General features: G+C 41.1%; 1 protein-coding gene across 1 annotated transcript in view; it reads right to left on the reverse strand.

The window, feature by feature from the left end:
* LOC102057053 (potassium channel subfamily K member 16) overlaps nt 1-12961 on the reverse strand; it is a 35218-nt gene extending 22257 nt beyond the window's left edge. The window contains exons 1-4 of the mRNA XM_055725927.1: nt 12693-12961; nt 9175-9289; nt 8490-8656; nt 5898-6075 (exon numbers count right to left, since the gene is read on the reverse strand). Coding sequence (XP_055581902.1) covers nt 5898-6075; nt 8490-8656; nt 9175-9289; nt 12693-12905 — 673 coding nt within the window. The 5' untranslated portion in view covers nt 12906-12961. The remainder of the gene's footprint in view (nt 1-5897; nt 6076-8489; nt 8657-9174; nt 9290-12692) is intronic.
* Between the last annotated feature and the right edge of the window lie 3075 nt (nt 12962-16036).

Genomic DNA, 16036 nt, shown 5'->3' on the forward strand with positions numbered 1-16036 from the left:
GATAATGTGCTAGTTTATGTTCTTCTGGGAGGTGCTTTGCATAAACTTGTTGCGGCACTATCAAAACTATCAGCCACAACAAGGTCTTTTACCATCACATACCAAGATACTCTTCACGCCAGTCCCTCTTCTGCCTTCTCCTAGTCTCTCCTCATCCAGGCCACGCTCTCTGTCTTCTCTCTGCTTCTTCCTCATCTCTCTTCCTCAGCCGCCCAACCACTTACTGCCCTCAGCCTCTTAACTCCACGGCAGTAAGGCTTCCTTCTTTTTGATCCCAACGGCTCACCTTTACCAGTGTCTGATCCAGATCCCCAGGCTCTCTCTGCCTATCTCAACGTGATCTGGATCACAGGCTATCCTCACCTGTCTCCGATACTTTGGGCACTGCCATCACTGTTCAAAATTTCAAATGTCCCCTGGCACAGCCATTACTGCTGTCACCGCTCATTACACTGTCTCATAATCCGAAGGGCCTCACACAGGGCACCAATTGTTGCAGCACAATCAAACTAATAAACTGTGACAAGGCTTTACCGTTTGTCAGATTCTATCCCCTGTACTGTATCTCCTTCCTCCAGAGGTCAGACCACACTGCTCCTCCTCCATCTGACACACCCCACCCCCCCATCCTCAGGGCTATTTAACCACTTAGCGGAACAAGCTACAGCTGCACATCGTCCATGTCAATCAACCCACTGCCCCTGAGGCAAGGCCACAGCCGCATATATCAATGCTAATCAACCAACTACCTTCATTCTTCTACATAAACTCATGCTTTTACTGGCAAGATGAAAAAAAAAAATATGTAAAGGATAGACCAATTCCAGTTTCAAGATATCATTCTGCTTAAAATGGAAAAGAAAAAAGGCTTCTATAAAAATATATAAGAAAGAGAAGATGCAAAGGTACTAAAAAGTATATGTACTCAAGTCTCCTCTTTCATATAAGATCAGGAAAAGGATACTTTTGAGCTTCATTTTGATATTTTAGCTGCATTATAATCAGATAGTTTATACAAAGCACACTAGGTATAGCCAACCTGAAACACTATGGACTAAACAGCATTTAATGTTTATACTAAAGATAAAATATGTAAAAAAAATTACAGGTAAGACTCAGTGTTTGTAATTACAAGCAAGACTGGGATAACCCGGGACATCAACCACATGCGTGCTAGAAGGGATCAATATTCACCACAAATCTTCACAGAATCATATAATATTTTAATGGCTGATTTTCTTGAATATACTCAGAAATGTCACTCGTGTGTCAGCCTTCTATTTACACCTCCACAGAGAACGGCTCAAATATTTGCAGATGATATTTTGGTGTTGTCTGGAAGGTACCAGTAATATCTGAGGATGAGGAAGGGCCTGCTAAGTAGGCTTAGAAGGGTAAGTGCAAGCCTGGAAGGACACTTGCTTCTTGCCCTGCCCTGGACTACAGGTGGTAGCTGCTCAGGACAATGTGTGACTTTTCCAAATCACAGATGAACCGTGCCTGGGCCATCACTTCTGCCACAGGCTGCAGAGCTACATTCAGAGGCTTCAGAACTGCAGTTTTCCATGGATCTGAGCTGAGCATCTTGTAGCAGGTTGTGTGATCTCCATGCTGTGCAGGATTGCACCACTGGTAAAATGGGTTAATAAAAGAGCAGAAGAGTCCCTTTTGTGCACTCCTCTGTCTCCTAGCAAGCCCTTGTGATTGCACAGTTCTTCCAAGTCATTTTTCTTAGCTGATCAGTTGATACTTGTTGACTTCATTTTTGTTAGAGGGAGGAAGGGTGCTAGAAAGCACTTGATCCACTCATGCTCAAGAAATTGGCCAGTGCTCCCAGCATGTATCTCAAAGTAACTTTGATTACAGATGTGCATGATCTTTTGGATCTTTTCAGGATCTTGAAAACTTGACAAAGTGAGCAAGAAATTTCTATCACTCGTGTAACACAGGGGAGGTCATCAGTAGCTTTCTCTCTTCTGTTCCAGCATGGCCATATGCTTGATTTAAGGTGTCTTTCTGAGTCTTCCGGCAGACAGCTTGAAAGCTGCTGCAGCTACTCTCAGCCTTACTAAAAGTAGCAGTAGCAAAAAATTCAGAAGATAGTCTCACCATGCTGCTACTTTGCACAATCGGTATCAGATACAGGAGCAATTTTCTGGACTGCAGTAAAAACAGTGCAGACTCCCTGCTCTCAGATCTCAGGTAAGAATGATTTTAACAAACACTTTGCCAGTAAATGGTGCATGCATGCTTTCTATCCTGATAAACCTCATTATCATTTTTTATGGCATGCAGCATGATGTAAAACACTGCATAGGATCACCTTTAGACTAACGCATGTTTTGTGGCTGGCTGTGGCTAGATAAGTAAGGAAGGCATGGCAAAAGGCAAGGTGAAGGGAAGAGGTTAGATGCAAAAGTCAGCAGAACTTTAGTTTTGTCTTTCATGCAAACAGGCCTGAAATGTCTTGTAGTGTTGACACAAGGCAGGTACAGAGTACAGCGATGGTGACGATGTTAACAAGTGCATGTGCAAATGTTATGTCCAAAGAATAGACAATACTGAGAGGGAAGGCTTCCCATGAGATTTGCAAAGATACAAAAAGCGGGACAGGAGAGAGTTGGCTGCTCTCTGTGACAGAGGCTACAAAGAAAGCTGTTGCACACATTTATAGGAATAGCTGAGGGCATAGAGAAAGATCAGTGCAAAAACTGAGGAGATAAAATCTGTGAGGTAGCTAGTGGTAAGACATGAGGGAAATCTTAGATGGGATAAGCATTTTAAAACTCAGTTTTGAAATGAGTTGAGTAAACCATAGCTGGCATTCTTATATGCCAGCATCTCAGGTTTGAGCAGCCACACTGTACTATGCAGCAGTCAGCAACTAGCAAAGAAAACAAGCACCAAGTTAGATGTAAGAACAACCCTCTTCAGAAGTAAAAATCTAGCACAGAAAGCATGCAGGAAGAGATGTGACCTACACATGTCCCCACACGCTTTACGGACACTCCCCCAAAATCGAAGCAGGCGCTGAAAGTTTGATGTTACTGCAGCCTGCCAGCCATGCCCATACATCCCATACATGCCTAGTCATATTTCACTCACACTTTACATTAAAGTTTCACTTATAAGTGAGTCTAAGAGGATTAATTGATGGTTACTGTGAGTTATAAACATACTGAATAAATAGCAGTATGTACATAATTACATGCATACCCATGGAATGTGTTAGTGATGGTTATAAACAATCTAGTATGGAACTCAATGAAAGGATAATAGTTTTATCAAGTTTCTATAGTTTATTTTAATACAGAGTATGACTACGGTTTTAGATCTCAGTGACTACTTTGTTATTAAGTACTTATATGTCCTTTGGCTTTTCTGCTTCTTTGGAGATGGCTGCTGCTACTTTTGACTTACAATAACTATGATAAAACCAAACGCCCTTTTTCTCGTGGTGACACTATGCAGATGACTGAGGATCAGATTTAACACGAGAGGCTTTCATCAGCCTTATTTAGAGGTAAATGGACAGCACCAGCTCTGTATGGTACATGATAATTCTTCAATGAACTGGCCCAAAGCAAACGCCAGACTCAAGTAATATTTGTGATCTGGCTGGAAATAAGAAAGTCTGGATGCATTTAGATTTAGTTTAAAGTGCTGTTTTCAAGTGGCTGTGAAATGAACAGTGTTAAGGATAAGGGCCTGCTTTGAGCTGTCAGTTTGTTCTGAAATGAATTGTAACAGTCCAGGCAGTGCTGGAGAGACACATAATTTCTGCACAATGTAAGAGAGAAACATTTTAGCCCAGGAACTAAAGAAATGTTATCATTTTATATGAAAGCTGCTGATTTCAGACAGTATCAAATGAATCTTAATTGGATGGATGTCATTAAGCAGATGGTCATTACTGTCGATATTCCTCTATTTTTTTGTTTGTTTTCTGACTGGAAATGAAGAAAGATTTCTGTACCTGACTTTTTCCACTTGAGATTCTTGGTGACATGGCTTCTTATTGGAGCTGGGAGGCAGTCACTCTGGATTTTTTGAAAATGAGTGACCATAAGAACTGAATTCCACTAGAGAAAGAGAGAGGATAATAACTGATTACTTCAGGGGAATTTGCCTTTGTTGAGTGAGAAGTGTAAAATGAATCCTGGGACAGTTGTTTTACCATGCGTGCTACTTCTTCGTAGGTTGTAATTGGCTGATGCCTGCATAGTGTGTGGAAATTCCAATGCATCTGAAACATTACTCCTTAGGAAACAGTCCACAACCTGCGCTTTAGTCCTTTATCCACTGGGCCTGCTTAGTGTGAGATATAGATAAAAGATAGGTTTTCAAGACTGCTTTCTGTGTACCTTGCTCAGCTAGGGATGTGGATTCTAGGTTGTTCAGGTTCATCTTCCAATTTGGTGGTGGCTCCTTCTGCCAAGCTTAAGCCAGGCTTGTGCCACTTTAGCTGAAGGAATTTTTCCATCAAGTCAGCTCCCACATTGAAGACCAGAGCCAGCCAGGCCAAGCCAAAAACAATCCAAATTGCACTTAGGCTCCTGTACACTGGGATATAGTGCTTGTTGGGGTTTGTGCCTGAAAAATCCAGGAAACTTTGCATGTTAATCTTGACAGCTTTGGTCTGCCAAACAACACACATACTCATACACCCTCTCCACCCCCTGCAAAAGCATATGTTTAACAAGTTGGTGTGATCTATGAGCATTCTTCTTTTTTTTCTCTCTCTCTTTTTTTTTTTTTTTTTGTGTTCCAACAGTCCGGTTAAGCTTAGCCCAGTTGGCATCAAAACTCTGAAGCCGAGGTTATGTAATAAGAATAGTTGTATCTAATGTTAATCAGGGATGTGCAAAATTGAGTGTTCCTAGCCACGACAAAGAAAAAAACCATCTTGGAAAACCAATTCTGAATCCATATTGGCCATATTTTACTCAAGAGATACTCCAGGGACCTCAGGTGATTTAGAGAGATACATTTTATTACCTTAGTGATATAGCGATTGCTTTCTGTAGGGTGATATACCTCACTAACCAGGGTTCAAAATCACCTGGAGAATATCATATGGGAAGTGCAGCCATTTTAGGTAAGTGGTTATAGGAATCTTAATCTTCAGTTTATATTTTCATAGCAGGCACAATTGGTGCAGCTGATACAGGCACAGGACAGCACTCCAGCCATCCATTTAGTCTCTGTCATCCAGATCATCATGAAATTCCACAGTGCCCACATTCAGCAAGGAATGGGTTTTTATCTCCTTTGGGGGCATATTTAGGGCCTTTAGGAGAGGAATAGTACTACTTGTGATGTAACAGACCCTAGTGTTTTTAACAAATAAACACACTATACATAATCTGTTAAGAACATTTGTTCAGATAAGTGGGTGGAAAAATACCCCTTCACGTGTCTCTGCTATGTCTCATCCTAGATCTCTAAAGGCTATGGAATCTCATTGCCTTTGTTTTCTTTCACAGGCATCCCAGGGTTGTTGGTAATGTTCTCCTCCTTGTAAGTACTGATCACTTACTGGGAAATGGTAGGCACTTGCTGAAACAGATGACTGTTAGGAGAGGGTGGTTCAAAGGCTTAACGCTGACAAAAAGATTTCATTTATAATTCACCTGTCACTCATGGATCACATTCGTACCAGTTTGGATATAGTCACTGTTCAATGGGTGTTCAGTGGCATACGTGAAAAGAGTTTGGTGACTCTCAGCTTAGCTGCCAAGGGAAAAATGCCTATGCCGTTTGATGTATTAGCTCAGTATTGCCTGTCTGGCTCAGCTCGCTGTTGTAGCACATTTACAGTGAAATGGATATCTGTGCTCTCTGTATTTAGCTTTATACTAGAGTAACTGATTTCAGCAAAGCTCAATCCAGTTCACCTTCTTTATTACCTACTACGTAGTCCCCAAATCCAATGGTGCTCAGAGTGATGAAGGTGAAGTAAAAACCTTCTCCGTAGCTCCAGCCTTCTACGTAACTGAAGACCAATGGTGGGAATACTAGAAAAAGCAAGGTCCCAGCAGTCAGGAAGATGGCTACTGCCAGTGTTTGAACCACCTGAAAGATAAAAGAAAGATGGCAGTTAAACAGCACGGAGAAGTTGTCTAGTGGAAATTGCTAGGTCTGTTTTGCTTTTGAATCACAAACCCACTCCACCTGGGAGCAATATCCAAAAAAGGAAGGATGAGCCAACGCTTTCATACACTACAGGCTGACCTCACTCTTTACCCTGCACATAAATATTGTATCAAATCCTGAATCAAAAAAAGTCAAAATCAGGAAAGAAAGGATGATTTTTTTAAAGCTCTTTGCAATGAGTTTTTAAGTATGTTCAAGTCATATTTTCAAACTTATTATGGAAACCATAGGAATGAAATACTCACTTCACTATTTCTGTTCAAGTGGAGATGCTCTTGTAATCAGTTGGCTCCTGTCTTTGAAGAAAAATCACCAAGTATTGCATAACTTGTGATAGAAAGATTGGCAAGAACAAATTAGGGTTCTCTTCACCATGGCTGCTTCCAAAGATTTATATAGTGGCTTGCAAGAGCTCAGCCAAAAATATGTTTGGATGAAATCTAAGTGAAGTCAGTTTGCCTGCTTTTTTCACTTACAAGCATTCAGAGCAGAACTGTTTTCTGTCAGCACAGGGCAGATCTGTGTCTCTCAGTACAAACGTCTGCCTTCTGGGAGATAAGTTACAGCATATGTGGCTGCAATAGATAGGTACACAGAATGGTCAGGGAATGGGTCATGACAGGGGATTTTAGGAGTTTAGCACTGTGGATCAGGAACTCATGGATTTCCAGGCTACACAGTCTAGAGAACTTTTGACTAGTGATGTGTGGGCTGATGCAAACTCATTGCAATTGTTTAAAAATGCCCTCAAGGGCATTCAAACCAGAGTATGATTTTTCTATGCATGGGTCTATTGTGACTGGATGAAGAGCCAAACCACTCTATAAAAAGTAGAAGGCCCAGGTATCATGTTTTCCTTTCTCTTTCTGCTCACACGTGAAATACTCCGGTGAGCTTGAGAGACTTGGCGTGAGCCTAATGGGTGACTGACTTTGACAAATCACTTCTAGATTATGTACCATGTCTCTCTAGCTGTATAATAATACTTACCTCATTTGCAAAGCATTTAAAAATTACTGATTGACATGGTTATAGGTGATATCTGTTCTCATTTAGTTCATTCAGGAAGTGTGATAGCATTTAATTAGATAATGAAGTTTGCATAAAATTTTATGTTGAAATGCACAATATTACTTTTTATTCTGGCTTTTAGGAACTTTCTGGTACAAACCTATAACATAAGGGACAGTAAGTCAGGAATGAAGAAGAACCGATTGTAATTAATTTCCAAAAGCATGACTAAATTGTGTTTAAAAGGAGATGATGAGGCTTCTCAGAGTGAACAAGCAGATACAGGTCCAAAGTTTTGTCTGATCATAGGAGTTCTGCCAGAAATAAGTTGTTAATTCAGGAAGTGAAAAGAAAAAAAAAAAAAAAGATCACCCCCCTGAGGTGCTATTGCAAATCTCAGGAAAGATGCAGTTATACTAGCATGAAAATCCTGCTGGTGGTAGAGCTGCATGTATTTGGGGAACAGACGTAGGTTATGCAGCTAAAGAGCTTCTTGCTCATATAAACCAAGTCTGCATTTGACAGCACCTTTATAGCTTTCCCAGCTATACCAGTAGGTAAAGGATGCAGTGACTCAGAGGTTTTTACAAACTGAGAAGAGAAAAAAACTTGTGCAAGAACTCTGAAATGTTTCAACATATCTAACACACCTACTCTCCCTTTTCCCTAACAAAAGGGATCAATTAATTGAACCTTTATCCAGAAACGTGTACTAGCTTTGTTATGAACGACCTTCATGTCTTTTCTGTTATCAACGCTGCCTTTATTCCAGTACATCTGGACTAGTTCAATTCACCGATAAACTAGAACTAAGGAGAAGGAGTATTTATTTACATTTCAAGAAAAGAAAAGGAAGGAAGTGCTAAATAGCTGGCACAATCAGGGAAGGTAATTCAAGTCAAATTAGCAGGCCAATAAAAACAAGTTGCCTTTCCACAGTGTAGAGCTAGATTCTGGACAGATGCTAGCATGGGCTAGATAAAAGGAGCTGGATTCAGCAATGTGTGCATGTGCATTTATTCTGCTAAGGGCACCAGAGCTTAAGGACCCTGCTCCAAACTGAGGCCATGACTGCTTAACAGTTTTGCTGAGTTGGGTTTTAAAAAGGTATATCTAGAGTCCCTAAAGCAAATTGCTTTAAAACCATTGTAGATAAATAGAGCATATCAATTTTCTGATATAGAGGGGACTGTAATTGCTGTGCTTCAGAAAAATGTAGGCACGCACAAGGAAATCCAATCTAGCTGCTACAGTACCTATCTGAGAAGAGTACTTTAATTAGTTTTAAAATAGTGGAAAGAAATGATAGATAGACACTGTACCTGGGCACGGCCTGGCTTTTGCACCCATCTTTCCAGGGTCATCAGGTGGGCATTGAGTCCTCTTCCCAGCTGGTTAAGGAAGGCCAGGTTGAGGGGCACTCCGAATAAGGCATAAAACACACAGAAGATCTGCCCTGCCACCGTGCTGGGGGACAGGTTACCATAACCTAGAAAAAAAGAAGAAAACAGCTACATGAGAATGCTGCAGGCCATCGTGGGAAGTTCCTAGGCTTGGAAGCTCAACTACGCTAAGGAACCTGCGGACCTATGATTTTCTGCAATTAAATCTCCCTGCAAATTACCGTATCTTACGATGGAGCTCTGTGGATTCACTACTACTAACAGAAAATTTAACACGAAAATATTACTTGAAAGACTATTGTAATTTTCTATAGGCCTCTGATTTTGGGGTGAGTGCAACTTAGTGCTTCAAAGCAACCTCAAGACGTGCTGTGCATGTATGAAATGATATTGCATGTACCAGGCAGGCACTTGGATTTTTTTGCCGGTATAATATGCCGGATACAGAAGAATAACAGGTATAAATGGAAACCAATAGAAAACCATAACCCACAGTAGTCAGGACTGTCTTGCAGATGTATTCTGTGCACCAGTCACATGTTTCTGGGGGCTTTACAGGACAGCTGGAGGAAACCCCAATTTATAAGGAAAGAAGGTACCTCACCTATAGTGGTGACAACCGTTCCTGCAAAAAAGAAGGAGTTGCTGAAGTCCCAGTTACTGGGATTTGTAGAATTTCCTTCTGGGTTGATCCCTTTTTCCCATGCTTCCATGAGGACCTGAGGCAGAAGAGGTCAAAGGAACAAAGATGAGCAAGCCATTAGGCCAAATCAGGAAAAATGTCAGAAAAAAAGAGAGAAATAAATATTTCTTTCCATCTTGAGCAAGCAAAGCAGTAAAAAGTATAGGTAACAGGGTAGAGTTTGACTGAAATGGCCTTGTGCTGACATGTCAAAACTTGGAAATAGAGCTGGCCAGAAACTTGAACTCTTGTCACTGGACAACTGGCCAGTGAAGTAAGATGGGTTCCATAGGCAGCTGAAGGCTAAGGGGAAGGCAGTGGAGGGAGTTCCCAGAGTGATCAAACTGGGAAAAGAAATTGAGGTTATGCCATAAAAAAAATAATGGCAGTTCCTCTTCTCTCCTTCCCTGGTCTAGTCATCACAGTCCAGTTTTTAATTTGGGTATGTGTAAATGTATGGTTGTGTCTGTGGGGAGGGGCATGGGGAACATGCTTGTTTCCGTTTCCTCCACGTAAGTACTAGTGAGGATGAATTTCTGTTTTGGGCCATGACTTCCCAATAATTTTCAATGAATATTAGGCTTCTCCTAGTCTGAAAGTTAGCTAATGAAATATTCTATGCTATTCCAGAGAGCTCTCACCAGATGACCAAAACCCCTCTCTGCAAAAGAAATGCTGCTCCTATTTATGTATCAAATCTTGTTAGCTGCCTTAGTGAAGGTTGTGTTCCTTTGCTCTCCCTGAGGATTTCTCTGAAGGAGACTGGTTGCCCTCTGCTCAGCAGCTGGGGTTTCAAGAATCTCTATTTGTTATAAACCAGGTCACAGCCTTCATAATTTTGCCAAATGCCTGAAGGAATTACTTGTTCATTTCTTCTAGAGACTTTTGTATGATGCAAGACATGAGAAAAATTCAACAGCAACTCCAGCTTTAGTTGGTTCCAGGAGTAGGAGACCAAAGATACTCTTTCTCAATTCAAATGTTGACCACTACCAGAAGGACTGCTTATCTGATGAACATATTCATATGAGGTATCTAATTTGTCATGGGTTCTGCAATATTAGCTGATCAGGGCTGGTGGATTGAGTATCGTAAGTTCAATAGCTACTGTTATTCCTTCAGCAAAATCTCCCACAGCATTGGTCTAGCCCGTCAGGTAGGGCTGCTAGGTATTGTCACATGTGATCTCATGACTGAAGTGTCAGCAGAGTTTCTTTTCAGTATGACAAAGAACTTTACATTATCCATTAAAATCCTGTTCTTAGGAAGAATTTGACATGTCAAATTATCTAGAGCTGACTATTTTATTTACTGGCTAGAAGGAACACACACAAGCAACTGAGGTGTGAGCCTTTGAAAATGTTTAAAATAATCACAGGTTTAATTCATCCCTTTAAGGAACGCTTGTCAGTTCTACCCATTTCAATGCACAAGAGTTCAGAGAAGCTACATTCACATCATGAAAGCCAACATGGTAGAGTAAGACAATGTTGAATGTTGAACACTTCAGACATAGTCTGACAAGGCCAGATTTCTTGCCAGGATTGTTGCTTTTAAGTACAACCTGATGAAAGAAATGGCACCCTGGTGCCCAGGAGAAACATCCCTAAAGAAAGAGGTTCATGTGGGACAGTTATAATGGCTCCTAGCTGCTTTGCATCTGCAGCTCAGGTAGCTGTTAGGGCTGGAGTGTGAACAGATCAGCTGTCGACTGGTTGGTGAACATCAGCTGTTGCCTTTGGGAGCAGAAGTAGCCAGTAAGTAAAAGCAATGTGCTATAATTTACAGTGAGAGTATGAAGCCTACATAAAGTTATAGTAGGATGTGGAGACAATAAAAACTGCTTGCCGTTTCTGCTCCTGTCCTCCTGCCAATGCACATTGCAGCCACTTGTGGTCATAGACAAGGATTTGGTCCTCACTTTATATTTAGATCAGTTCCTTTGAGGCTGAAAAAGTATAGACAATCAAAACAGGATTTCAAAAAGGTATCTCCTTACTTAATGAATCTGCTTCTCAGTTATGCTCTCAGAATGGCATAATTTCCTGACAAAAGTATGTTTGACAGAGACAGATTAGGTTGCAGAGTTTGGATTTGCCTTTCCCAAAGCTCCAGGCTGTTCAGTTTAGGAGCTGCAGCTCAGGGCCACCTCTCAGTTATGCAGTTTTAGCCAAGCGGAGCCAATGCAGTTTGTGGACATGGAATTGCAAGAATTTGCTTCATGCACAGTCAAGTCCATAGTTAATGAATTACAAGTGGTAACTTAGTAATCAGAGATATGCAAAAAGAAACCTGGGCTATTGTCAGATTCCAGGATTTAGGTTTAAAGAGCTGGCAATAAGACAAGACACCTTACTGAGGTGTCAGCTGAGGGGACTGAACCTAGTGGCTGTGTCTGACCACAGCCTGAATACCATGACTTTTCAGACCGGAGCTTCTGACATGATGAACAGACCTCCTTAATCATATAGTTAACAAAGTACAGAGAGATGATTGCTTTCCTGCATTAGTTTCAGAGTTAGAGATTTAATATGGAAAGACTTCTATTCCCTACTATTAGTAAGATCCTGACAAATTTCTTAAGAGGTCTTAAAAATGACAGGTAAGTAAGTATAAATGACAAGTAAGCAGAAGGTACCTGTGCTTACATTTATCTTGTGGACTATCAAGTCTAAATATTTTGAAGCTTGGTGCATTGAAGATGATAATTTGGTGCCCTCAGCCGGTTTTGTCTGGAACAGCTTACAAGTGAAATAGATCTAATTCAGCAGGGGTGCAGCAAGATGCGATTCTCAGAGTGGCGCAGCAGTGCTAAGGAAGCTCCATGGAGCCAGAGGAAAGAGAATGTGGACATGTGTGAACTCTCCCTAAGGTTTCTAGGGTACTGGAGATTCAGATAAACCTTTCAATCCTAGGAAGTATCCAGTTTGGTTAGAATGAGAATCAGGGCCCTGATAGATAACACAGTTTTTGATGGTTGACTTTATCTTTTCTTTAAGGGCCTGGAAGTGCAGGACAATTTTCAAAGGCAATAGACAAATTCTAGTACAGAAGAGGGGCGGAATTTGCACAGGTTTGGACTGGAGAACCTTGGAAAGGCAACCTACTTCTTGTAGGTTTGATTCTTGTTTTTTGTCCCCATACGTAATTAATAAGGGAGCTGGAAACCATGAAGTTTAAATTATTGCAAGGCAGCACAAAGGTGCATCAGCAGACTTACATATTTTGGGATCTCATGACTGGGAAAAGAAAAAGATGCAATAGATCAAGATAAAGAGCTATGTGAATGGGCTTGAGAAACCTCTGCCTTTCTCTTGTACAGTTAGCCCTTTAATGTCAGAGACAGCGGATCAATTTCTGACATGCTTGGCCACAACAATATAATTTCTTCTAACCAAAATAATGCTTGAGCCAAAATAACAGGAGCCTTTTCCTCTTACCTGTACAAACTGCTCCAGGGCTTGCCTGTCCAAGCATGTGTAGTTCTGCAGGAACTTGAGCTTCTCCAGCTGGAACTGGTCCCGAAAGTGGGTCTCTGCCTGCTTCTCCAGCAGCTGGAACACCGTGGCGCCCAGGAGGAGGTAAAAGAGATACCCTAGTACCAGCAGCGGAGTCCAGCTGATCTGCCGGTTGTGAATGGTGAGGAGGGGCATGCTGCTGCTCTGCTGCTGCCAGTCCCTGCTCAGTACTTAACAGGTTACTGTTCCAAGATGTGTGCTACCCAGGACACCCAGGAATCACACACCCGTGTTCCCAGCTAGTGCCCTGGGGAATTTTCTAACAGAACATACAGGTATCAGGCCTAAGGCAAATTTTATCCCTCCACATCTTTTCTCTATCCATCTCTATCCAAGGGAGAGCATTAATGGCTCAGTAAGAGTGTGAATCATAGCGTTTTTCTCCTATTAAAACAACTTTTATCCAAAGATGTCAATTGAATGAAGCCTGATGCAAGCCCTCTGAGGCTGGTATTGCTTCCCAGGCTGGAAAGCTGAAGTAAAACTGTGGCTGAATGACTTACCGAGGGTCATAGAAATATAGAGTCACGGACAGGCTCTTAAAGTCTTGATAAGTAAAGCTTTACTCTAATCACTAGACTTCTGTACAAGAAAACACTATAACCTCTCTAATTACAGCAGACTTCCCAGAACAAAGAAGAGTATGGAGCTGAATAAATGGAAAAGTCAATAGCTGCTGACTGTACCATACAAACATTGCTGGCACCAGTGAAAGCAGCATGATAAAGCTCATAAACATCCTGAATTCAGCCTGGTCACAAGACAGGCTTCCTCTTTCTTGTCTAACCCTACTGAGATCAGTCCCCTCACTGCCTGGCTTTCCTGCTGCTTCTGAATTGTCTGTCAGATCACTGCACCCTTTAGTCCGTAGTGTTAGAGACTGAACCACTCATGCCTACTGCTTTCAGTCTCCGTATTGCCCTTTTAATCCTAATGCATAAAGGGGAAGGAGGGCTAAACGTTAATTGTTAGCTAAAAAACTATCAGAGGTTCACTCATGGGAGCCTTAATGATTATCATGCACTGGAAATGAGCTGGGCTTGCATATTTTTCTGTAGGAAGAGCTTTATGGCAAGTGTCACCTATGCCACACTGCTTCTGAAAGAAAACAAACACACAGAGCAAAAAGGCCACGTGGCTAGGACTGCAATTTTGTTATTAAACTCCCCTCCCATTAACATGTTCTGGATACTGATATCCCTCCTTTGCTCAGTATTCCGATTGTTTTTCACCTACCTTCAAACAAAAGGTAGTTCTCAGAGAAAAAACACTGAAAAAATGGTTTCATTCATATCCGTATCTGCGAAAATCCCTCTACTTGCCATGTGAACTGTGTGCCTTGCCTAGGGCCAGCCATCTCCACCCTGAAGAGGATGACTGACTGGCAGCAGAAGGCCTCTTGTCACTCTGAAAAGTGAAAAGTGTTGCGGAGAACTCTCAGAAGAACATCTTGGAACTTGTCTGGGACCAGGGGACAGAAAGATTTCAGTAGAGAAGTGCAATGTGCAGGGACACAGAGCCTTGGGGCTCTGGTGTTTCTTTTTGGCTGAAGTGAAACATTTGGGAGGTAGAAGCTATAGTGGCATTAATATTACTGAGCACTGCAATAACATTATGAAGCAAATCGATCTGAAGCAGCTGAGATGTCCAACTTACTTATCACTGATGGAAGGCCTTCCCTTTGTGCTAAGGATGACAATTACTTTCAGGGTATCTTAAAAGAACTTCTCTCTTGCATCTGATTTCTGTCAGGTACAGCTTGTTGTTCCACAAAATCAACTGTACGTGCAGAAGAAACTGCAGAGTAAATAGGAGTTGGAGATGAACCACTTTATAGCTGAATGACCTTACAGATAAACGCAAGAGCAAAACCATGAAGCACACATTTAAGAAAGTATTTTCATAAACATGCGCAGTTCCATACAGGTGAGCAGAGCAGTGTGCTTTAAAAATGTGAAAGACAACAGCCTGTAAGTAGCTGATGCTGCCATATTTGTTTCCATGGAAAAGCTACAGAAATATGTACCTATAGTTTTCAAGTTACAGAAATCAGCATTCTGTTTGCAAAGTTATTTTGCTTGGGTTTGTTTTGTTTTTCCCTAGTGCCAGTTTGCAATATAGGAATAAAACAAAACAAGATTCTGTGTAGTATCCCAGAAGTTATGTCTTGCCACAGGAAAAAAAGAAACTCAAAGATAGACATTTAGAAGTAAATGGAAGACTCATGATTTCTGAGTGAGTTCTGAATCTGGAAGAGGGAACTCAGCATGGCTTACCACATCAGAAATTAAATTTGGCTTCTGGGTAAAAAGGCATAATATACAATATACCAAAATAACAATACGAGCAGATCCCTTTTGATGATGGGATGACAAAGCACACTGTCTAATCTAACTTCTGTTGTTGCTCTTATAATGTTCTTCTGATTAGAAAATAAATAAAACCTGAGTTCAGAAACATTAGAAATAAAAAATGCTGAAAGCAAAACTTCCTGAAAGTACCTGAACTTGGAAGTTGACTGTTCCTCAGGGGTCCCGCTGTTCCACTGCTCCGTGCCCATGTTAAACAGAGCGCATTTGGTCTAAAACCTAAGGAATGAATTCTCACAAAACACATTTTGAATTCGGAGCTGAACACGACCTCCTTGATTTTTCCTTCACTTACCATAATTTCCTCCCTCAATGCCCTTGTAGTATGTGACTGACCCAGTAGGATCCAGCTTTTCCCAGAGAAAACCTGAGCCATTCTGGAAAGGACAGATACCCAATATAACATCCTAGTCTACAATCAAGATAATGACTCACTTTACATGTATTACCTGGAGCAAATAGAAGGATTCAGGGTTCTCCATTTCTCCTATTGCTATTACAGTCCCTAAGAATTCTTAAACATGGATAGATGCCAAATAAAAGGTGAAAAATAATTGACATGATTTCCTTGCTCTGTATTTCAGAAGCCAGAAAAAATACCATTGTGATTAGTAGGAGTATAATTTACATAGATACAAATAAGGTGTTTCTAAAATGAGTAATTAAATGGTTTAAGATACCTTGGCTGATCCTGTCATTCTCAAACGTCTGATGGAGAGTGAATTTTTTGACTTGTTTTTCTGGAAGAAATATCTCTGTACAGAACTAGATGACAAACTGGATGCAAAGATCCAGGGACCCATCCTTCCACAGGGTATGCATTTCAGCCTGAACAGTTTGTATGTGGAGATACTGAAATGTTCTGAATTTGCTTTGCTCCTTGAATGACTTTTAAAC

Source organism: Falco cherrug, chromosome 13, assembly GCF_023634085.1.
Source record: "Falco cherrug isolate bFalChe1 chromosome 13, bFalChe1.pri, whole genome shotgun sequence".
Classification (NCBI taxonomy): domain Eukaryota; kingdom Metazoa; phylum Chordata; class Aves; order Falconiformes; family Falconidae; genus Falco; species Falco cherrug.